This window comes from Syngnathus scovelli, chromosome 7 (genome assembly GCF_024217435.2).
Source record: "Syngnathus scovelli strain Florida chromosome 7, RoL_Ssco_1.2, whole genome shotgun sequence".
NCBI lineage: Eukaryota > Metazoa > Chordata > Actinopteri > Syngnathiformes > Syngnathidae > Syngnathus > Syngnathus scovelli.
Window position 1 is genome coordinate 19,377,989 of NC_090853.1, and position 24,164 is coordinate 19,402,152.

Below are 24,164 nucleotides of genomic sequence, written 5' to 3' on the forward strand. Positions count from 1 at the left end.
CATGCCGCACTGAACTCCTTTGTCCCCCAAGCCATCAAGCTATTCAACTCCTCACTGGGGGGGAGGAGGTGACATGGACATGAACAGGGACATGGAGATGCTTGTAATAACTGTACGCATTCTTCACGTCAATATACAATGTGCAATATTATGGCAACTACTGTGTAGTGTTTTTACCTCCCTCAACACGACGCCGCACTGAACAACACGACGCCGCACTGAACAACACGACGCCGCACAGAACAACACGACGCCGCACAGAATAACACAATACCGCACAAAACAACACAATACCGCACAAACAGTTTTAGATAATATTATGTCGCAGTCATGTGACGCGGACATGATGTCAATAGGCGGAACTCACGGCAAAATTATAATCCGTGGGCGTGACTTGCAACAGGAAGTAGGAAAGCGGCAATGCTGGCAAACAAGACACAGCGGTTAGTAACACGACGACTAACAAGACAAATATTTTTGTTTTCAGCTTGCAACTTGACCGTCTAGAGCACATATGTCAGAGTCAAGGCCCGCGGGCCACATCCGGCCCGCGAGAAGGTTTTTTACGGCCCCTGGGATGATCTTGATTTATTATTAGAACCGGCCGGCAGACCGCAGCAAGCCGGAAGTCCGCAGATCTTTTACACGCACCAATACTACATTTCCCACAATGCAACGGTGACGCACCGAGCAGTACGCTGCTTCATTTCAGTGTTTATTATTAGCACAGCAGTCGTCAGCATAACTGTAAAATTAACTTTCAGATACCCATCAAAAATGGCAAAAAGGAAGGTGGACACTGAGAACCGGGGGGTTTCAAACAAGGTGGGAGTTGGAGTATATGTTCACGGAGGTAGCTGGAAAACCTGTGTGTCTTCTGTGTGGAGAAAGTGTGGCGGTACTGAAAGAGTATAATCTGAGATGACATTATGAAACGAAAGACGCAGATTTTTTTTTCTTTGAAGTAAATTTAGCCCACTTTTGCTAAAATAGAAAGTTTAAAAGTTAAAGTTTAATATTTGTTTTCACTGCATGTTACTTCTCCTTGAGGAAAGTTGTTTTTGATTAATAGATTTTTGCACTTTATTTTATTGTATTTCAATCCAATTATATTTTAAAAATATTTCAGTTGAGTGGATGATAGAAAATTGCTATTATTTTTTTCTTTGAAGTAAATTTAGCCCACTTTTGCTAAAATATAAAATATAGGTTACTGATGGTGCCTTAAACAATACAGGTTTCTTTCATTTAATGTTCATGTTATGGGGATTTTTTATATAAAGGAAATTTGTCTTTTTTGTCTGTTGAAAATGAAAGATTACTGACAGAGCCATAAGAAAATATTGCTTTATTTATCTGATCATATTGGAATATATTTGTTAGGTTTTCAGTAGGTTCAATTAGGTTCACTAGACTATATGCGTCATTTAAAAACATTTCAATGAACATTCAATCAATCCGGCCCTCGGCTTGTAGCTAAATTTTTTATTTGGCCCTCCGTCCATTTGACTTTGACACTCCTGGTCTAGAGCGTACAAGGTAATTACAACTCGTTGTTTTGAAAAATATGTTTTTTTTTGTGTAGCCCTGAAAAGCGAGGGAGTGTGGCGTTTGGGAGGAACGTCGAACTCGGCGTCTGCTTCCAGCCACAGACGACAAATTTCGACGATTATATCGACTGGTCAACGGTTGTAAATTATTGCGTTGATTAAAAACTTTAACTCTACTCTTAACTTTGCCGTTTCAGATATGCGGGTACTACACCGCGGAAATGACGTCAATAGGCTGAACTCTCGCCAAAATTCAAATCTGTGGGCGCAATGGCCTTGAGCGAGACAACGGATACAAACACGACGATTATCAACAGAAATATCTTTATTTTCTGCTTGCAAGTGGACCGTCTAGATCGTACACGGTAAGTACAACTCATTGTGTTTAAAAAGATTTACGTTTGTGAATGTTGGTTGAGGCTAAATGTTAATGTTTAATTTCATTCCTTTAGGTTCCACGGTGTTTGTTGGCTGTATGTTTTCCACTGCAAGAAGAGGCTCATATCATTGACCAGCAGGAGCTACAATGGTGAGTACCCCTTTCGTCGTCCATTTATGTGAAACACTTCCTATTTCATGTCTAACAGTACTCGATTTAACAAATAACCATAAATAAATACAGTGTGGGCAGTCAAGTTAACATATGTGATTATCCTGCCTAATATGTTTATTACAAATATGTCACTAATCACTAAAGTGTTTATTTGTTTATCACAACACCTTTGGACCTTCAGCAATCGATTATTTCCCTTCATCTACATAGAGACAGAACGATGGTGTCTTAAACATCTCATTCATTTCACCAAATAACTTCACGCAGGTGGATAACGGCCGTCTCGGTCACGCTATGTTGCGTGATGCAGTTTTGAAGAACCAAATGCATTTATTCAATGAATAAGTCAAGCTAGATCTATGTTTATGATGTTGTACGTTACGGTACCGATTGAAGTTGAGTCCGAAGCCAGTGGAAAACAGCGCTGCGTTTGTGCTCTCCAGGTACAAATGTTGTGATCTCTGACTGACGACCGGGCGAGATTCGAGTAAGAGATGTCCAAACGAGCTCCGGCAGGGCGGGTCAAGGCGGAGCGAACGGACGCCTTTCAGGCCGCCAATGACGAGCTGAGAGCCAAACTGATGGACGTCCAGTTATAACTTCAGCAGGAGAAGAACAAGGTGAAAACCTCAACAGACAGACACTGCCTTCCTCCCTGCCTGCTTCCCTGCCTGCCTCCCTGCCTGCCTCCCTGCCTGCCTGCCTCCCTGCTTGCCTCCCTCCCTCCCTCCCTCCCAGTTTCCCCGATGTAGATTTGACATGCGTGTGCCATGACTGTGTCAGCCTACGTCAACAAATGCACGGAGGACGTCAGCACCACTAAGAATATCACCCGGGGCAACCAACGACCCTGGATGACTGAGGAGGTACGTCAAACGCCACGAGCGCGGAACTCTGCCTTCAAGTCTGGCGACAAGGAGACACTGAGGACAGCGAGAGCCAACTTGAACCGTGCCATCAGGGTAGCGAAGCGAGACCACAGTCGAAAAATTCAGGATCGTTTCCACGACGCCAACAACACCAGGAGTATGTGGCAAGGCATACGGGCGATTACAGACTACAACTCACCCTCCCCCCCCGGTGGGTGAAGTTGATGCTGACTTTCTAAATGGTCTAAATAACTTCTTTGGGAGGTTCGAGGCACTAAATGGCACTCCAGCAGTTAAAACTGTCCCCCATCAGGAAGAGGAGGTACTCTGCCTTGACTCCGCCGATGTGTTGAAGACCCTGAGGAGAGTCAACCCCCGTAAGGCCCCTGGCCCCGACAACATTCCTGGGCGTGTGTTCAGGGAATGTGCAAGTCAGCTGGCTGGGGTCATCACAGACATTTTTAACACCTCGCTGGGCCAAGCCACAGTGCCAGTGTGCTTTAAGACTGCCTCCATCATTCCGGTGCCGAAGAAACCTCAAATCACCTCATTTAATGATTACCGGCCTGTTGCACTGACTCCGGTCAAGATGAAGTGCTTCGAAAGGCTGCTTAAAGATCACATCGTTTCCAGACTCCCCCCATTATTTGACCCGTTCCAGTTTGCCGACCGGCAAAACCGCTCCACTCAGGACGCCATCTCCTCCGTTCTTCACCTGAGCCTGGCTCACCTGGAGGAGAAGAACACCCATGTTCGGATGCTGTTCCTGGACTTCAGCTCAGCGTTTAACACCATCATCCCACAGCATCTAGTAGGAAAATTGGAACACCTGGGCTTCAACACCCCCCTTCGCAACTGGCTGCTAGACTTCCTCACCAACAGACCTCAGTCAGTCCGGGTCGGACAGAACACCTCTGATGTCATCACCCTCAGCACAGGCTCCCCTCAGGGCTGCGTCCTGAGCCCCCTGCTGTTCACCCTGATGACACACGACTGCGTCCCCAGGTTCACCACCAATCACATCGTGAAGTTCGCAGACGACACAACGGTGGTGGGGCTCATCAGAGACAACAACGACCTGGACTACAGAGAGGAGGTGGAGCAGCTGGTGGGCTGGTGCAGAGACAACAGCCTGATCCTGAATGTGGAGAAGATGAAGGAGATCATCGTCGACTTCAGGAAAAACCAGCCTCACCACGCTCCACTGATCATCAACAGCTCAGCTGTGGAGGTGGTCAGCAGCACCAAATTCCTGGGGGTCCACATCACAGAAGACCTCACCTGGACTATGAACACTACGGCACTGGTCAAGAGGGCACAGAAGCGCTTGTACTTCCTGCGGAGGATGAGGAGAGCCCACCTGCCCCCACCCATCATGAGGACGTTCTACAGGAGCACCATAGAGAGCATTCTGACAAGCTGACTCTCTGTGTGGTGTGGAGGCTGCACCGCCTCCGATTGGAAGAACGTGAGGAGAGTGGTGAGGACAGCAGAGAGGATCATAGGGGCTCCTCTTCCCTCCATTCAGGACATTTCATCTCAGCGCTGCATGTCCCGTGCCCGTAACATCATCAATGACCCATCACACCCCCACCATGGACTGTTCTCCCTGCTGCCCTCTGGGAAGAGGTTTCGAACAATCCGCTGCAGGTCCACCAGGTTCTGCAACAGCTTTTTCCCTGCTGTCATCAGACTGTTGAACATTAGAACTGTTGAGCTCTAAACTGAACTCTGCATCACACATTCACAAAACTGTACTTTATGACACTACGGACCTCTATCTTGCACTATCTCGCACTACCAACTTTACTGAACTTGTGTAAACCCTTTAAATAGAAGTTTAATACATGGTTTAGCATTCCTCTGCACACTCTTGAATACTGTTTTGCCTACTTGCACTATTGCATAATTAGCACTGCTGCACTTTATACTTATTTGTAATATATATACACAGTATATGTATATATATATTTTCATAGGATATGTTACTTCTATTCAACTGCAATATCACTACTTTGTTGTAAGCCGTGTGCAACAAAATTTCGTTTTGTATGCACCATGTGCAGACAAGATGACAATAAAGTTTGTCTAAGTCATGTCAGGTCAGCTGTCTGGAGAGAGAGAGAAGTCAGGACCTGCGGGCAGAGCACCACCGTGCCACCGCCGCCATGACGGAACTCAAAAGCAAACTCCATGAGGAGAAGCAGAAAGAGTTAGCCGTTACCAGGGAGACATTACTGCGGCAGCATGAAATGGAGCTGATGAGAGTGATCAAAATCAAAGATGGAGAGATCCAGCGACTGAATGCCTTGGTCCTCAGCCTGAGGGACGGCTCCATGGACAAGGTGATTCGCTCAATCCGTGTCTGACTATCCGCACGCCACGTCGGACTCCGATGCGGCCGCTACCGTATTGTGTAGCTTGTCCCCAGTAAGCGTCGCGGCGCTCCGTTGCGGTCTCAAGCCCCGATGTGGCGCAATGTCTGCTCAGGTGAGGAGCGGGGGCGCTTTGCTGGCGGAAGTGGAGGAGACGCGGCGGTGTCGGGAGACCGAGCGGTGTCGCCTCCACCAGGAGCGCGGAAGAAGCCCTGGCAGCGGCCCAGCAGGCCTGGCAGTCCCGAGCGGCCGAGCTCCGATCGGCTCATCACCAGCATCGGGAGGAGCTGAGCCGAACCAAGAGAGACTGCGAGAGGGAGATCCGCCGACTGGTAGGACTGATCAGATGCGCGGTGCGTGGCTATGTTCCCAATTTCGTTGTATACCTGCAGTGCAATGACACCTAAGGCATTCTATTCTATTCTATTTCACAAGAAGAAAACGTCCGGTTGCTCGCTTCGCTTTTGTCACAGCAATGGTGTTCTAGTCGATTCAAGATAAAAATTGGCCGGTTGCTCTCTTTGTTTTTGTCACAATTCTGGCAAATGAGTTTGCCCGCCTGCCTGAGCGCTCCCCGTTTGTACATCCAGATGGATGAGATCAAGCTGAAAGACAGAGCGGTTAGTGTTTTGGATAAATCCCTGGGGCCGGCCACGTCCACCGCCTTCAGCTGCAGACTCAGGCTGCCGAGCAGCAGATCGCTGCCCTGAGGGATTCCCAAAGGGCGGGCCTAAACTACCCTGGAAGTGGGGTCAACGGCGCTACTAGCAATCCTCTTCATAGCGTAAGCCACCTCATCACACACTTGCAGTACGCATGACTTAGTTCGTTGCTGGAGGAAGGTAGCACAAAAACAGTTTTGAACTTTGAACGAGTGGTTGTGTGTGTGTGTTGCGGGGCGTTTTCAGTCTCAGGAGGATCGGGACACGCGAAGGTTTCATCTGAAAATCGCTGAGCTCAGCGCAGTCATCAGGAAACTGGAGGATTGAAACGCCCTGCTTTCTGAAGAGCGCAATGAACTGGTAATTTATTGACGGCACGCTTGAAGGTTTGCGCTACGTTTGATGCGCGCCATCCAGCGAGGCACCCATTGCGCTTTCTTATTAGTTGAGCGGCGCGGCGAGTCGGTTGCCTGGTAGATGTCTTTTATTGGAAGCCAAAGCCACGATTCCGTTCAAACCGATGCAAAAGGAATGGATACGTTCTGGCCCGCGTGTTGTGCGTCTTTCGCATCCCGCACTTCATGCTTGCAGCCTAAGCGACTGAGAGAAACAGAAAGCCACTTTCTGCCACTCCTGTACAAAAACAAACGCCTGAGCAGGAAGAATGAAGAACTCTCGCTGGTGCTGTGTCGCCTTGAAAACAAAGTGCGCTTTGTCACCCAGGAGAACGAGGAGATGGCAAGCTTGGTAAGTCGACGCGGACAACGGCGGCGTGCCAACAGAGTCCACTGCATTTGTGTTCCACAGAGAAGGCCTAGTTCGCTCAATGACCTGGAGCGCGGTTGCGGCCAGCAGGACGGTGAAATGGAGTTCCTTCAAGTTGTGGAGCAGCGGCACATCATCGACGACTTGTCCAAGGTCTTCAGGCAGGCGACTCGGTGCACGTACGGCAGCGCCGCGCTCGCTCGCTGTCGCCAGGAAACCTTTTCCGTCCAAAGCTTGGCCGGCGGCCGCCATCCAAAAAATTGGCCCCTTAAATTCCGACCTTTCAAGCAGGAGCATTGTGCGCACGCGTTTGAACACGCTTTAGACTTGTTTTGCCGTTTTCAGCAGCTCAAAGCTCCCGTTTTGTCAGCGCCTTTGCCACTCGCTGTGCGCTGAAAACGACGGACTCGCCCGGCTGCTCAGCCCGTCAACCATGAGCCGCGAGCGCAACGTCATTGTCCGTAGGCAGCTAGTGGCAAAATGCACCCTGTTAGAGTTGCGCTCGCTCCAACTTATTTTGCAAGAACCACACGGGAGACAAGTAAGTTCTTTTGGACACCTGCAGGTGGAGAGTCCATCCGTTGTACGAATGATGGTGTGACGTTCCTTCAAAGTTCTGAAACACTTCCGGGTTGTTCTGACAGATCGTCGCTCTTCGGACACAAAGTATGGCAGCGGACCAAGAGGTATGTACGGCTTCGTGCACCAACTGCACCCTTCTCTTAGAGAGGTTGTCTCTGCTAGAGGGACGTGTCCGCCAGTTAGAGCAGAATAGTGCGATAACAGTAGTTGCGGCGGACACAGACGCGGGCTGTAGTCAGCCCGCTAGCCCGGTTAGCATTAGCCCCAAGCGGCTTGCTAATCGCGATGAGCCAGGTAAGACGCATAGCCGTCCAAAGTCATCTCGGTCTGCTGGCCCTCGCACTTTGGTCATAGGCGACTCCATTACCCGCAACATTACGCTTAAAAATCCAGCCACGGTAATGTGTATTCCTGGGGGCAGAGCACCCGACATAGAAGCTAATCTTAGGGAGCTGACTCGCAATAGGCCTAGTCAACAGCGTAGTTCCAACAACACTAGCTACTCGGACATAGTGATACACGTCGGCTCCAATGATGTTAGGATGAGACAGTCAGAGATCACAAAGAAAAACATAGCGAGGACTTGTGATCTTGCCAGAAAGATGAGTCGGCATCGAGTATTTGTCTCTGGCCCCCTGCCTGGGAGAGGCACTGATGAGAGGTTTAGTAGATTAGTCTCCCTTAATCGATGGATGGCTGGGTTCTGTAAAAAGCAGGGACTGTATTTTATAGATAACTGGTCCTCCTTCTGGGGCCGCCCCGACCTGCTGAGGAAGGACGGCCTTCACCCTAACCGTGAAGGCGCCTTCACTCTTTCTAGGAATATAGATTACTGTTTGAGCCACTCATGACAGGTCACTTTAGAGCAGGTCAGGGCACAGGTGATTAGACCACCTGTGAGGATGGGTTTGGAGTCTGTTAAGTTAAAGTTAACTAGCGCTAGGCTAGACTTTCAGCATACACATAGCTCCTCGTGTAGACTGGAGCGCGACAGTTTAAATAGTGCTGCAGTACACATAAACACACTTTCTACTGGGGTAGTAGACAAATCCAATCACTCCGTCCCGACCGGTCTTGCTGATGAAACGGTGCCTGTTTTAGATAACTTCACATGTGTAACAAATACTCATCATCAAATTCCCACGGTCGTTTCATCCCACCGCCCTAATAAACTTTTGAGAGGTGATATTAGGCCTAGAGAACACAATTTTACTCGCATCCCGTTTAAAAATCCTTCGATAGATACGCACCCTGATCAACCAATTACACTTAAATTCGGTTTTATGAATATTAGATCACTTCATACGAAAGCAGTTCTCGTTAATGACCTTATCACGGAACATAATCTAAACGTTTTTGGTCTTTGCGAGACCTGGTTAAAACCTAATGAACTGCTGCCACTTAACGAGGCCTCGCCTCCAAATTTTGTGAGCTCGCATGTGGCTCGTCCTCGAAAAAAGGGTGGGGGTGTCGCCCTCATCTCAAATTCTGAGCTTAGATTTAGGCCTCGCTCAATTCACGTATTTAAAACATTTGAAGTTCTCATTGTGCGATCCACTGCGTTACCGTCATTCTATCTTGTTGTTATTTACCGCCCACCCGGGGCTTACTCTGGCTTCCTGGATGAATTTTCAGAAGTTGTGGCTGATCTAGTGACAAATGCAGATAATATAGTTATCATGGGTGATTTCAACATCCACATGAATTCACCGTCGGAACCACTGACTTCGGCATTTCAAACTTTAATCGATACGTTTGGTTTTGCGCAAGCTGTACAGGCAGCAACGCATAAGAATGGAAATACCTTAGATCTGGTATTATCCCGAGGACTAACAACCTCAAATATAACAGTACTGCCATACACTACTGTTCTGTCTGATCATTTTTGAATAAAATTTGAAATTTTAGTTCCTTGTCAAAGACAAGAGAGCAATCAGAATTATAGCAGCCGTAATTTTAACTCCATGACTGCAACTGTGCTATCTGAGTTACTGTCGCCGGCAACCGCCATGTTTCCCGCGTACAGTGGCTCTATCGATAATCTTACAAATGAATTCAATGCGACATTATTAAAAGCCATCGACTCTGTGGCACCGCTACGTCTGAAAACTCGCCGTAGATGGCCAACTCCGTGGTTCACAGATGAAACACGTACGTTTAAACAATTATGTAGAAAGCATGAGCGCAGATGGCGTTTAACCAAACTTGAAGTTTTCCATCAGGCATGGAAGGACAGCCTCCTGAAATATAAAGATGCGCTTATTTTAGCAAAAACTCGTTATTTTTCGCAAGTCATTAATCTTAATAAAAATAATCCTAAATACTTATTTGATACAGTGGCAAAGCTAACTCTGCGCCAGCCGACCCCCGATAGCTCCTTCCACTCAGCTGACGAGTTTATGAAATTTTTTGCTCAAAAGATTGAGTCCATTAGGGACGAGATCAAGAATACCATGCCAATCGCTCCGCCGGTTACTAGCGCTGGGGATCATGCAATAACCCTCTCAAATTTTAAAAGCGTGTCCCTTGAAATGCTTACAAAATTGGTTAGTACGGCTAAACAAACAACATGTTTACTCGACCCGCTTCCAGCCAAACTACTTAAAGAATTATTTCCAATTTTAGGACCGTCCATCTTAAATATTATCAATCTGTCTGTTTCCTCTGGGATAGTGCCAATGGCCTTTAAAACCGCTATTATTAAACCACTACTTAAGCGAGCAAATCTTGACCCGGACTGTCTCAGTAATTATAGGCCAGTTTCAAACCTCCCATTCATAGCAAAACTTCTCGAAAAAGTAGTAGCACAGCAGCTTATTGATTACATGGTCGATAATAATCGATATGACTCTTTTCAGTCTGGTTTTAGAGCCAATCATTCTACAGAGACAGCACTTGCTAAAGTGACTAATGATCTCCTCATAGCTATGGATTCAAATACGTCGTCTGTATTGTTACTACTTGATCTTAGTGCTGCCTTTGACACTGTAGACTTCAATATTTTATTAGGGCGTCTTAAAAGTTGTGTTGGTATCTCAGGGTCAGCACTAAGCTGGTTCAATTCCTATCTATCAGGCAGGACGCACCGAGTGGTCCATGGTAATACGTCCTCTGAGCTTTATAATGTTACTTGTGGTGTCCCACAGGGATCGGTACTCGGACCGATTTTATTTAATATTTATATGATTCCGCTTGGGGGCATAATACGTAAATATAATATTAGTTTTCAATGCTACGCGGATGACACCCAATTATATATGCCGTTATCGATGACAGATCCACAGGACTGCTGTAATCTCGAGGCGTGCCTTGCGGAGATTAAGCAATGGATGTCTCTCAATTTCCTTCGTCTTAACCCGGATAAAACTGAGATGTTGATAATTGGTCCTACTCGTTATCAACATTTATTTAAGCAAACCACTATAACTATAGATAACCGTACTATCACTCAGAGTGATACGGTAACTAATCTCGGGGTAATATTTGACCAAACGCTCTCCTTTCAAAAACACATTAAGAATATAACCAGGATTGCGTTTTTTCACCTTCGTAATATTGCTAAGATTCGTCCTATCCTCTCGACTGGGGATGCGGAAACTATTATACATGCGTTCGTCACGTCGCGCCTGGACTACTGTAATGTATTGTTCTCTGGTCTTCCTAAATCCAGTATTAAAAGTCTACAGTTAGTCCAAAATGCCGCTGCGAGGCTGCTATCACGGTCAAGAAAATTTGATCACATTACCCCAATATTAGCCGAATTACATTGGCTCCCGGTCCATTTAAGATGTGACTTCAAGGTTCTTCTACTAACCTATAAAGCACTGCATGGCTTAGCGCCTTCATATCTCGTCGACCTAGTCGTTCCTTATGTTCCGTCTCGTAACCTTCGTTCGCAAAACGCTAGTCTTTTAGTTATACCGAGGGCCAAGAAAATGTCTGCAGGGTCTAGAGCATTCTCTATTCGGGCTCCAGAGCTTTGGAATGCCCTACCAATGGATATTAGAACTACTACCTCAGTAGAAACATTTAAGACACGTTTAAAGACACATTTCTATGAGATGGCCTTTAACTAACTTGTGATGGCCGATTTGGCCGGAGTTTGTTCTGTTCTCTCTGCCCACCTCCTCCCCGGCTGGGGAGGGGGTTAGGTGGCTCGAAAGCGGATAGCGGCTGGCTGGATTCTCGGGGACCAGTTCGGGATGGAGGAGCTGCGGCTCGGCCCCCTTGAGGACACTGCCAGGACAATCGAGGACACCTCCGACATCCATTTTTTTCATTGATTTTCATATTATGTATTACTTGTGTACTCTCTGCATCCATTATAACCTGGTGATCCTGAAAGGGGGATCCTTCCATCTGTGGTCCCTTCTCAAGGTTTCTCATTTTCCCCTGGTAGGGGTTTTTTGAGTTTTTCCTTGCCCTTTTGGGAGTTTATGATCAGGGGATGCTTTGAGATTAATTGTCAATTTTGGCTATGTGAAGCCCTTTGAGACTGTTTGTGATTTAGGGCTATACAAATAAACTTGACTTGACTTGACTTGAAGTCTGACTCTCGGCTCCTGCACGAGCATTTTTATTAAGAGAAACAGGGTGGGTGTAAGAGTGGATTGAATAGAGAAAGCCCTTGACCTCTAGTCAAAACATAGCAAGGGATGTTTTACGACTTTGTGTAGGAAGGGATAAGCGATAGGGATAAATAAGGGATAAATAATATTATTTATTACAGGTTGCAGTCAAAGTCAAAGCAACATAATCATACGATAAAGATAATCTGGAAAACCCTGACACACCCTGTAGTTGTCACTTTTGGAAAAGACGAGCGTCCCTCCAATCATCGCCGGTGACGGGTTTTTCAGGCTCTGGAGACAGGAGCTCATGTCAGAAATGTCATCGTGAGTCGCGTTTGTTTCTGCGCCGGAGCCGTTCGTTCCCTTTGCATCCAAAGAATCTCAAAGGCGGATTATTTGTGTCGACAGGAGAGAGATTTGCTGCTACGATACCGACGTCGAGAATCTCTGAGGAGGAACAAAGCGTGAGGTCCTGCAAGGTGAGTCTGTTTGTTTGCGGCTGCTTGGTGTTGCGCAAGATGAAATGGCCTTTTTCTCGCTATCGTTCCTCTCGTCGATTCATCGTGAGGTGTCGCTTCAGTTTGTTCAGAGAGATGTTTGCTTCCGCGCCCGCAGGTCATCGAAACATTATACGGCTACGACGAAGACGTGTTGGTGGACTCGGACGGATCGTCCTTGTCTTTTCACACCGACAGAACCCCCGACACGGAACCCGAAGAGGTAGCCCGCCATTTCTGCCAGCGTATTGGCGCCAAACATTCCTCTTCAGCCTGGAATCGGACTCGTCTTTGCGTCGCGGGTGCTTTGTCGCCGGTCTGACTGATTCTGGTACTAGTGCTGTGTTGCATTGGTGTGTGCATGAGGAGGCGGAGCTTCGCTACCGCCAGCTGACGCAAGAATATCAAGCGCTGCAACGAGCCTACGCTCTGCTAGCCCAGACCAGCGGAGGGGACTACGACGCCGAGAAGGAGATCAAGGTGGCGCCCCTTCCCGCAACCCCCGGCCGGGTCGCAGCCTCCCCGTTCTCACCCAGCCTCGGGTGTTCTCTGGTCTGAAAGGAGGAGGAGGAGCCTCCCTCCTCCTCCTTTCAGACCAGAGAAAAGCTGATGGTAGTGTCAAACGCACCTCTTTCAACAAGGTGCCCCCGGCTTCCCGGTAACGGGTTTGTCTTAGCCGGGTTCGGAGATTCGTCCGTAATCTAACCACCCGAGTTAAATTAACTCCACCGGAATCAATCTAATTTCTGTACGACGCCAATCCCTCTCAAGTCACCCTAAGCTCGAGCCGAGTAACTCAATTCGAGGCAAGACTTCGAAGTGACCGCATCGTATTGATGGCTCCCCGCTAATGTTCGAAGTTCTTATTATGTTACGGATATTTTTAGATGTCTTTGTTAAGACCTCAGGGATTCGTTTGTATAGCGCACCCTAGCACTAGTTTTGCCGAAGTAAATGTTGATATGGGTCCGTTCTACTTGGTCGCTCAAGCAGCGAGCCGACCAACTTGTTTATTCGAAAGAGAATCGAATTAATAAAAGTGTGACAATAATAGCATTTAAGGAGAAAATTAATGCACTTTACGTTATTAATTCTAACTTCTTATATGTAGATCTAGCACTTAACTGTCGGTGTGCTTCACCCCACTTGATTGCTTTAAAAAGAATAACAACTTTCTTAAAACGAATAAAAATGTCTTACTCTATTTAGATTTGCCCAGTAATTAATTTGGAAGGCAAGTCTATTTTTCGATCGTGTCCTGTTTAACTTTTGACGCGGCCCGACAAAATTAAGAACTGGGCCGCGCCCGACGGACAATCGAAATACTTTTATCCTTCACCAACTCAAATGATCTATTTTAACCATCGTCGTTATTTTATTTAGAGGAAGTAAATTTTCAAACGAATTCACTTTTGACGAAATTCACTCTTCCCTTAAATATCTACGAAAGTTATTTAATTCTCTAACATGTTCGGAGTTACTTTTTACTTTTTACTTTTTACGCGGCCCGTCAAAAGGGGAAACGGGCCTGCGCCCTTCAAATAATTAAATTACTTTCAGTTCTACACCAAACCAATAATCCGATTCAAACACTTCCGTTAATTTATTCAGACGAAGCAAACTTTCAAACGGATTGAAATTCACTCGTGTCTCAAATAACTACGAAAGTTATTCAATTCTCTAAAATTGTCTGATGTTACTTTTATTTATTACGGTCCTATGTTATACCATAATAACCCCCCGCACATTAATCAAATTGTCAAATCAACCCCGAACCATCGATTGTACATTCAGTACAAATCAGCGCACAACAAAGTAGATGAATATACACAACACATTTATTGAAGAAACATGAAATAGAATTACAAATCTTAATCACTCCAGAAACCGAACAATTTCACCCACTGATACCCGTGTTAATAAAATCATTCAATCCCAGAACAATTCGATTGCAAAACACAGTTCATGAAAGAGGGAATCAATTTTTAGCCAAGCAAAGAAATCAAGAAGTAAAAATCACATTTGTGCTTCTCCAAACAATTTATGTCACGCCACTATTCTCATAGTGACGGGTCCCTTGATCGAATTGACTAACAATATTGCTTTAAGCTGTTACAGAATACATTTTTAGCCAAGCAAAGAAATCAAAAAGTTAAAATCACATTTGTGCGTCCATGAGTGACTCACAATCCGACACCGTGTTCCTGTTTTATTTCTATTTTAACTTGCTTAGCTTATTTTGGCCCCTTTTTTGGTCTCATGTTTTGGTCTGGCGCCATCTTTTGGACAAATTTGGAATTTCAGCTCTGCCAATTTATTCCTGTGAACAATCCATATTTTACCATTTGCACCATCTCTTCCCCCCATGTTACATGACAGTAGAAATGGGTCACTATCAAAGCAGAGTAGCAGATCTGGAGTCAGCGCTGAAGCAACAAGGACAGGTAAGCTTATCAATGAGCACACCTTTTTCTCAGACAAAATAGCTACATTCTTCAGTCACTCATTCGTCTGGCATTACTGGACCAACCCCCCCCCCCCCCCCCCCCCCCCCCGAACGTGGCTGGGAAAATGCGGAGAAAAGCAAATGTCATTTTCCAGTCAACCAAAGAATTTGTGGATGAAAATGACACAACATTCCAAAGCTGTCCACGCGTTTGTCTCTTCTAGAATGTCAAGTGGGTGGAGGAGAAGCAGCTGCTGCGTCAGAGCAATCAGCAGTTGGCCGAAAAGGTGACGGAAAGAAAGGCGCTGGGCGGAGTCGCTTGGCGTCACACCCGTCCGGAAGCCCCGCAGATGAGGTCTGACTGTCTTTTCAGGTCAGGCGGATGGAGGCGGAAGAAGCGCGTCTGAAAGAGCACATCCAGGATATCCGAGACCAAAACGAACTGCTTGAGTTCCGCATCCTGGAGCTGGAGGTGGGAAGACTCGCACAAGCGTGTTGAGGCCAGAGATGTGACAGACGGACGGACGGCCGGATGCATGCCTCTGCCTTTCAGGAGAGGGAGTGTTCATATCAACATTTGTGTGTGTGTTTGTGTGTGTGTGTGTAGGTGTGTGTGTGTGTGTGGGGGGGGGGGGGGGGGGGGGGTGCGTGTTGGCTTCACTTGAGTTCAATTTAGTATTTTCGTCAAAAGCGCATGTGGTGAAATTCCACAAAGTAGGATGGGCAAACACATTCCAGTAAACTATTAGTGTCAATTGGGCTCTCGAAATGGCAGGGAAAAGATGCACAGCAAAACGAAAATATGTAGATGAACACAGGACGTTTTTATCAGAGTGGGAAAGTTTCTATTTTTTGTTGAACGTGATGGCAAACCATTCTGCCTGATACGTCAGACCTCAGCGCATTTCAAAGATTCAAATCTTCAGCGCCATGCACTTCAGCTCACTCCATGCTAACATTGATCAGGCGTCGAACCCGCAACATCATGCTTAAGAGGTGGACATGCTAACCAGTGCGCCATTATGTCAACGCATAACAACTGTAAATCTACTAAACAAAACAGCGGTTGCTATATGACATCTGCCGCGTGTGGTCACGTGACAGACGTCACGTGATGGGCAGAACTTCCGCCGGAATTCAAATCCGCGGGGAGAGTTAACTTGTTTAAAAGGGAGTGGGCAGAAGAATTATTTAATTTATTTAAATCTATTTGGAGTGTGCGCCATTATGTCAATGCATAACAACTGTAAGTCTACTAAACAAAACAGCGGTTGCTATATGACGTCTGCCACGTCGTGGTCACGTGACGCGGACGTGACGTCGACGCCTACTTTACATCCCACCGATCACAGGACCCCTCGGCTGCATAACCGCGCCCCCTTCCCAACCAATCGGATTTGCTATACGCGAAAACTACGCCAATGGGCGGAACTTCCGCCAAAATTTAAATCCGTGGGCGTGGCTCGCAACAGGAAGTAGGAAAATGGCGATGTTGACAAAGACACAGCGGATGGTAACATACGACTAACAAGAGAAATATTTTTATTTTCTGCTTGCAACTGGACCGTCCAGAGCGTACACGGTAAGTACAACTAATCGTTTTTAAAAAGAAGTACTTTTGTTGCCCTGAAAAGCGAGTGAGTGTGGCGTTTGGGGGGAACGTCGAATTTCGACGATTCTTTCTGGTCAACGGTTGTAAATGATTGTGTTGATTAAAAAAGAAAACTTGATGTAACTCTACTTTTAACTGCCGTTTCAGATAAGCGGGTATTACTTCGCAGTCATGTGCCGCGGATATGACGTAATTGGCTGAACTTCCACCAAAATTCAAATCTGTTGGCGTGATGGCCGTGAGCCACTGAGCAACGACGAATATCAACAGAAATATCTTTATTTTCTGCTTGCAACTGGACCGTCTACAGCGTACACGGTAAGTAACACTCATTGTGTTTAAAGAGATTTACGTTTGTAATAGCAACGTGTAGCTGAGGCGCTAGCAGAAGTGTAGCCGCGTTGCGTTGTACGTGTGAATATTGGTCCAGGCGAAATGTTAATGTTTAATTTCATTCCTTTAGGTTCCACGGTGTTTGTTGGCTGCAAGTTTTCCACTGCAAGAAGAGGCTCGTATCATTGACCCGGAGCGAGCTACAATGGTGAGTAGCCATAACATTTATGTTAAACACTTCCTATTTCATGTCTAACAGTACTTGATTTAACAAATAACCATAAATAAATACAGTGTGGGCACTGAAGTTAACATATGTGATTATACTGCCTAATCTGTCACCGAGTATATTGTTGCAAAGTAATATAAGATCCAAAGTTGTAATTCAGATTAGTTTTCAAAAGAAGGCCATTAGAATTATATACAAGTCTGATTACCCTGAACATAACAACAAGCTATTAATTAAATCACAAATTCTTCAATTCAAAGATTTGGTAGATTATCAGAATAATAATGTCTAACAGTAATTGATTTAACACATCACGATAAGTAGATTGAGTGTGGGCACTCTCAAGTTAACATATGTGATTATGCTGCCTAATCTGTTACAGAGTATGTTGTTGCCAAGTAATGTAGAATAGATCCAAAGTAGTAATCCAGAATAGTTTTGAAATGGCCATTAGAATAATAAACAAATCTGATTACCTTGAACATAATAGTTAAGTGTTGAATATGTCCTATGAAGTCAAAATTGGGCACCATCATGTGGTGAAATTTGGAATTGCATCACATCCAATTTTGCCTGGGAACAAACAGATTAAATAAATCTTAGTCTTAAATAAGCCACTCCTTCTCAAACAAGTAAACTCTGCCCATTTTGCGCAGTAGATGTTCTGTTAATATCTAGTATTTATACAAAGTCATAATTTAAATTGCTTTTAACCTTCATTCATCGCTTCAACCAACATTACTCGCTCTTATTACCAACTTGTATCGATTTAACTGAGCGTTTAATACTTCCTATCAGGTCTCAAGTCAAGATTTGGCAAAATACAATTTCAGCAAATACAATTTTGCCAGGCAACAAAAATAAATTAAATAAACTAAATAAGTCTTCTTCCCATTAAATAAATCAGAAAAGTCTGTCTTGTAACCAGTCCTCTTCAAACAAGTAAAGTCTGCCCGTTTTGTGCCGTAGATTTTGTGTCTATGCCTAGTATTTATACAAAATCATAATTTAAACGACTTCATTCCTTCATTCACTTTGGAAATTTGGAATTGCAGCAAATCGAATTTTGCCAGGGAACAAAAATAGATCAATTAAACTAAATAGTGTCTTCTTCCCATTAAATAAATTAAAAAAGTCTGTCTTGTAACCAGTCCTTTTCAAACAAGTAAAGTCTGCCCATTTTGTGCCGTAGATTTTGTGTTTATGCCTAGTATTTATACAAAATCATAATTTAAAAGATTTCATTCCTTCATTCACTTTGGAAATTTGGAATTGCAGCACATCAAATTTTGCCTGGGAAGAAAAGTAGATTAAATAAATTTAATAAGTCTTACTACTTCCCAATAAATAAATTAAATACGTCTTACTTGTTCCCACTCCTTTTCAAAAAAGTAGTTTAAAACGAGGGCCCTTCACTCAACCTTTAACCTCAACCCCGCACGTCACATTGTGTTGTATCTGTGAATGTTGGTTGTGGCCAAATGATAGTTTTCTTTCATTCGTTTAGGTTCCACGGTGTTTGTTGGCTATATGTTTTCCACTGTCAGAAGGATGAAAATACAAAGTACAACGCTTGGACGTGGGCGACGACGTCACCGGTGAGTCCTTCCTTCCTATTTATTTACCTTCTAGGTGCTAGAGGCTAAGTGTTAGAAGCTAAGTGTTAGAGGCAACACAATACGAACAACACAACACAATACGAACAACTCAACACAATATGAACAACTCAACACAATATGAACAACACAACAAAATACGAACAACACAACACAATACCAACAACACAATACGAACAACACAACACATTACGAACAACACAACACAATACCAACAACACAACGATACCGCACTGAACAACACCATGCCGCACTGAACAACACCATGCCGCACTGAACAACACCATGCCGCACTGAACAACACCATGCCGCACTGAACAACACCATCCCGCACTGAACAACACCATGCCGCACTGAACAACACCATGCCGCACTGAACAACACCATGCCGCACTGAACAACACCATGCCGCACTGAACAACACCATGCCGCACTGAACAACACCATGCCGCACTGAACAACACCATGCCGCACTGAACAACACCATGCCGCACTGAACAACATTATGCCGCACTGAACAACACCATGCCGCACTGAACAACACCATCCTGCACTGAACACCATCCCGCACTGAACAACACCATGCCGCACTGAACAACACCATGCCGCACTGAACAACACCATGCCGCACTGAACAACACCATGCCGCACTGAACAACACCATCCCGCACTGAACAACACCATCCCGCACTGAACAACACCATCCCGCACTGAACAACACCATCCCGCACTGAACAACACCATGCCGCACTGAACAACACCATGCCGCACTGAACAACACGACGCCGCACTGAACAACACGACGCCGCACAGAACAACACGACGCCGCACAGAATAACACAATACCGCACAGAACAACACCATGCCGCACAAACAGTTTTAGATATTACGTCGCAGTCATGTGACGCGGACATGATGTCAATAGGCGGAACCCACGGCAAAATTATAATCCGTGGGCGTGGCTTGCAACAGGAAGTAGGAAAGCGGCAATGCTGGCAAACAAGACACAGCGGTTAGTAACACGACGACTAACAAGACAAATATTTTTGTTTTCAGCTTGCAACTTGACCGTCTAGAGCGTACAAGGTAATTACAACTCATTGTTTTGAAATATGTTTTTTTGTAGCCCTGAAAAGCGAGGGAGTGTGGCATTTGGGAGGAACGTCGAACTCGGCGTCTGCTTCCAGCCACAGACGCCAAATTTCGACGATTATTTCGACTGGTCAACGTTTGTAAATTATTGCGTTGATTAAAAACTTTATTTAACTCTACTCTTAACTTTGCCGTTTCAGATATGCGGGTATTACACCGCGGAAATGACGTCAATAGGCTGAACTCTCGCCAAAATTCAAATCTGTGGGCGCAATGGCCTTGAGCGAGACAACGGATACAAACACGACGATTATCAACAGAAATATCTTTATTTTCTGCTTGCAAGTGGACCGTCTAGAGCGTACACGGTAAGTACAACTCATTGTGTTTAAAAAGATTTACGTTTGTGTAGTTTGCGTTGCGTTGTATCTGTGAATGTTGGTTGAGGCTAAATGTTAATGTTTAATTTCCTTCCTTTAGGTTCTACGGTGTTTGTTGGCTGTATGTTTTCCACTGCAAGAAGAGGCTTGTTAGAGATTTGCTCACTCCAACTTATTTTGCAAGAACCAAACAGAAGACAAGGAAGTTCTTTTAGACACCTGCAGGTGGAGAGTCCATTCGTCGCTGTCTGAACAGCGATTATCGAATGAAGTCTGAAAGGTCTCCTTCCTGCAAGGGCATATTTATTAGGAGGAACAGAGTGGGGGTATGAGTGGGCTGAATAGAAAGCCCTTGTCCTCTAGTCTAAACATCTCAGGGGATGTTTTACGATCTTGTGATAATGAGGACAAGGTAAGGTATTTATTACCTGTTGCATTCCAACATAATCCTATGATAAAGATAACCTGGAAAACCCTAACAAGGCTCGTATCATTGACCAGCAGGAGCTACAATGGTGAGTACCCCTTTCGTCGTCCATTTATGTTAAACACTTCCTATTTCATGTCTAACAGTACTCGATTTAACAAATAACCATAAATAAATACAGTGTGGGCAGTCAAGTTAACATATGTGATTATCCTGCCAAATATGTTTATCACAAATATGTCACTAATCACTAATATGTTTATTTGTTTATCACAACACCTTTGGACCTTCAGCAATCGATTATTTCCCTTCATCTACATAGAGACAGAACGATGGTGTCTTAAACATCTCATTCATTTCACGAAATAACTTCACGCAGGTGGATAACGGCCGTCTCGGTCACGCTATGTTGCGTGATGCAGTTTTGAAGAACCAAATGCATTTATTCAATGAATAAGTCAAGCTAGATCTATGTTTATGATGTTGCACGTTACGGTACCGATTGAAGTTGAGTCCGAAGCCAGTGGAAAACAGCGGTGCGTTTGTGCTCTCCAGGTACAAATGTTGTGATCTCTGACTGACGACCGGGCGAGACTCGAGTAAGAGATGTCCAAACGAGCTCCGGCAGGGCGGGTCAAGGCGGAGCGAACGGACGCCTTTCAGGCCGCCAATGACGAGCTGAGAGCCAAACTGATGGACGTCCAGTTATAACTTCAGCAGGAGAAGAACAAGGTGAAAACCTCAACAGACAGACACTGCCTTCCTCCCTGCCTGCTTCCCTGCCTGCCTCCCTGCCTGCCTCCCTGCCTGCCTGCCTCCCTGCTTGCCTCCCTCCCGCCCTCCCTCCCAGTTTTCCCGATGTAGATTTGACATGCGTGTGCCATGACTGTGTCAGCCTACGTCAACAAATGCACCGAGGACGTCAGCACCACTAAGAATATCATCACCCGGGGCAACCAACGACCCTGGATGACTGAGGAGGTACGTCAAACGCTGCGAGCGCGGAACTCTGCCTTCAAGTCTGGCGACAAGGAGACACTGAGGACAGCGAGAGCCAACTTGAACCGTGCCATCAGGGTAGCGAAGCGAGACCACAGTCGAAAAATTCAGGATCGTTTCCACGACGCCAACAACACCAGGAGTATGTGGCAAGGCATACGGGCGATTACAGACTACAACTCACCCTCCCCCCCCCGGTGGGTGAAGTTGATGCTGACTTTCTAAATGGTCTAAATAACTTCTTTGGGAGGTTCGAGGCACTAAACGGCACTCCAGCAGTTAAAACTGTCCCCCATCAGGAAGAGGAGGTACTCTGCCTTGACTTAGTTTAATTGATCTATTTTTGTTCCCTGGCAAAATTCGATTTGCTGCAATTCCAAATTTCCAAAGTGAATGAAGGCAAGAAGTCGTTTAAATTATGATTTTGTTTAAATACTAGGCATGGACACAAAATCTACGGCACAAAATGGGCAGACTTTACTTGTTTGAAGAGGACTGGTTACAAGACAGACTTTTCTGATTCATTTATTGGGAAGAAGACTTATTTAGTTTATTTAATCTATTTTTGTTCCCTGGCAAAATTGGATTTGCTGAAACTGTATTTTGCCAAATCTTGCCTTGAGACCTGATAGGAAGTATTAAACGCTTAGTTAAATCAATACAAGTTGGTAGTAAGAGCGAGTAATGTTGGTTGAACCGATGAATGAAGGTTGAAAGCAATTTAAATTATGACTTTGTATAAATACTAGATATTAACAGAACATCTACTGCGCGAAATGGGCAGAGTTTACTTGTTTGAGAAGGAGTGGCTTATTCAAAACTAAGATTTATTTAATCTGTTTGTTCCCAGGCAAAATTGGATCCTCTGGTCCTCTGCACCTCCATCACTGTCTGGTTTGGATCGGCCTCCAAACAAGACAAGCACAGACTGCAACGGACAATAAGGACTGCAGAAAAGATAATTGGAATCAACCTCCCATCTATCCAAGACTTGTACCTGTCCAGGACCAGGAAACGTGCAAGTAACATCTCAACAGACCCTTCGCACCCAGGTTGCAGCCTGTTTGAACTACTCCCCTCCGGACGCCGTTATAGAGCTCTGCACACTAAAACCAGCAGACACAGAGACAGCTTCTTCCCCCAGGCTGTCGCTCTGATGAACTCACACCACTCTTAGAGTCTCAGAGTCATTACTGTGCAATAACATCCCGCTTGCCACACCTTTTTTGTCTACACTGTTTGTACTATGTGTCCTCTCTGCATCCATTGCAGCCTGGTCATCCTAGAAGAGGGACCCTCCCATCTGTGGTCTCTTCTCAAGGTTTCTCATTTCCCCTAGCTGGAGTTTTGAGTTTTTCCTTGCCCTCTTGGGAGTTTAAGGTCAGGGGGTGTTTGAGAATATCTTTCGTTCTTCACATGTCCTGAGTGTTGTTGTTAGTCACCTAAATGTTGAACAGAGGCTGTGATTTACCGAAGTCAAATTCCTTGTTTGGCACGCTCAAACATGGCGAATAAAAAACTCTTGAACTCTTGAACTCTTGATGTGATGCAATTCCAAATTTCACCACATGACGGTGCCCAATTTCGACTTCATAGGACATATTAAACACTTAGCTTGTTATTATGTTCAAGGTAATCAGATTTGTTTATTATTCTAATGGCCTCTTCAAAACTATTCTGGATTACTACTTTGGATCTATTCTACATTACTTGGCAACAACATACTCTGTAACAGATTAGGCAGTATAATCATATATGTTAACTTGAGAGTGCCCACACTCAATCTACTTATCGTGATGTGTTAAATCAATTACTGTTAGACATTATTTGTCTGATAATCTACCAAATCTTTGAATTGAAGAATTTGTGATTTAATTAATAGCTTGTTGTTATGTTCAGGGTAATCAGACTTGTATATAATTCTAATGGCCTTCTTTTGAAAACTATTCTGAATTACAACTTTGGATCTTATATTACTTTGCAACAATCTACTCGGTGACAGATTAGGCAGTATAATCACATATGTTAACTTCAGTGCCCACACTGTATTTATTTATGGTTATTTGTTAAATCAAGTACTGTTAGACATGAAATAGGAAGTGTTTAACATAAATGTAATGGCTACTCACCATTGTAGCTCGCTCCTGGTCAATGATACGAGCCTCTTCTTGCAGTGGAAAACTTGCAGCCAACAAACACCGTGGAACCTAAAGGAATGAAATTAAACATTAACATTTCGCCTCGACCAATTTTCACACGTACAACGCAACGCGGCTACACTTCTGCTATTACAAACGTAAATCTCCTTAAACACAATGAGTGTTACTTACCGTGTACGCTCTAGACGGTCCAGTTGCAAGCAGAAAATAAAGATATTTCTGTTGATAATCGTCGCTGCTCAGTGGCTCACGGCCATCGCGCCAACAGATTTGAATTTTGGCGGAGGTTCCGGCAATTACGTCATATCCGCGGCACATGACTGCGACGTAATACCCGCTTATCTGAAACGGCAGTTAAAAGTAGAGTTACATCAAGTTTTCTTGGAACCTAAACGAATGAAAGAAAACTATCATTTGGCCACAACCAACATTCACAGATACAACACA

General features: G+C 45.0%; 1 protein-coding gene and 1 long non-coding RNA gene across 15 annotated transcripts; both read left to right on the forward strand.

Annotated features, from left to right (window-relative positions):
• Positions 1-5,968: 5,968 nt before the first annotated feature.
• LOC125971910 (janus kinase and microtubule-interacting protein 3-like) lies at positions 5,969-15,395 on the forward strand. Of its 14 annotated transcripts, XM_068651415.1 has the most exons (8): positions 5,969-6,131; positions 6,256-6,369; positions 12,336-12,406; positions 12,543-12,647; positions 12,791-12,904; positions 14,804-14,868; positions 15,095-15,157; positions 15,244-15,395. In XM_068651415.1, the coding sequence occupies exons 6-8, from the start codon at positions 14,809-14,811 to the stop codon at positions 15,367-15,369; spliced, it is 249 nt and encodes an 82-aa protein (XP_068507516.1). In that variant the 5' UTR covers positions 5,969-6,131; positions 6,256-6,369; positions 12,336-12,406; positions 12,543-12,647; positions 12,791-12,904; positions 14,804-14,808; the 3' UTR covers positions 15,370-15,395. The 14 variants fall into 14 exon arrangements, 13 of the variants coding, with proteins under 13 accessions (XP_068507516.1, XP_049581036.1, XP_049581034.1 ...); XM_049725079.2 differs by lacking the exons at positions 5,969-6,131; positions 6,256-6,369 and adding an exon at positions 6,387-6,953 and having other exon boundaries at positions 12,794-12,904; positions 14,807-14,868; XM_049725077.2 differs by lacking the exons at positions 5,969-6,131; positions 6,256-6,369 and adding an exon at positions 6,389-6,953 and having other exon boundaries at positions 14,807-14,868.
• Positions 15,396-16,253: 858 nt separating this feature from the next.
• LOC137840463 (uncharacterized) lies at positions 16,254-21,934 on the forward strand. Its single transcript, XR_011087122.1, has 9 exons — positions 16,254-16,452; positions 16,630-16,800; positions 16,946-17,023; positions 18,552-18,642; positions 19,717-19,746; positions 19,953-20,120; positions 20,233-20,647; positions 21,115-21,291; positions 21,455-21,934. It is a non-coding gene; the product is annotated as an uncharacterized lncRNA (long non-coding RNA).
• Positions 21,935-24,164: the final 2,230 nt, after the last annotated feature.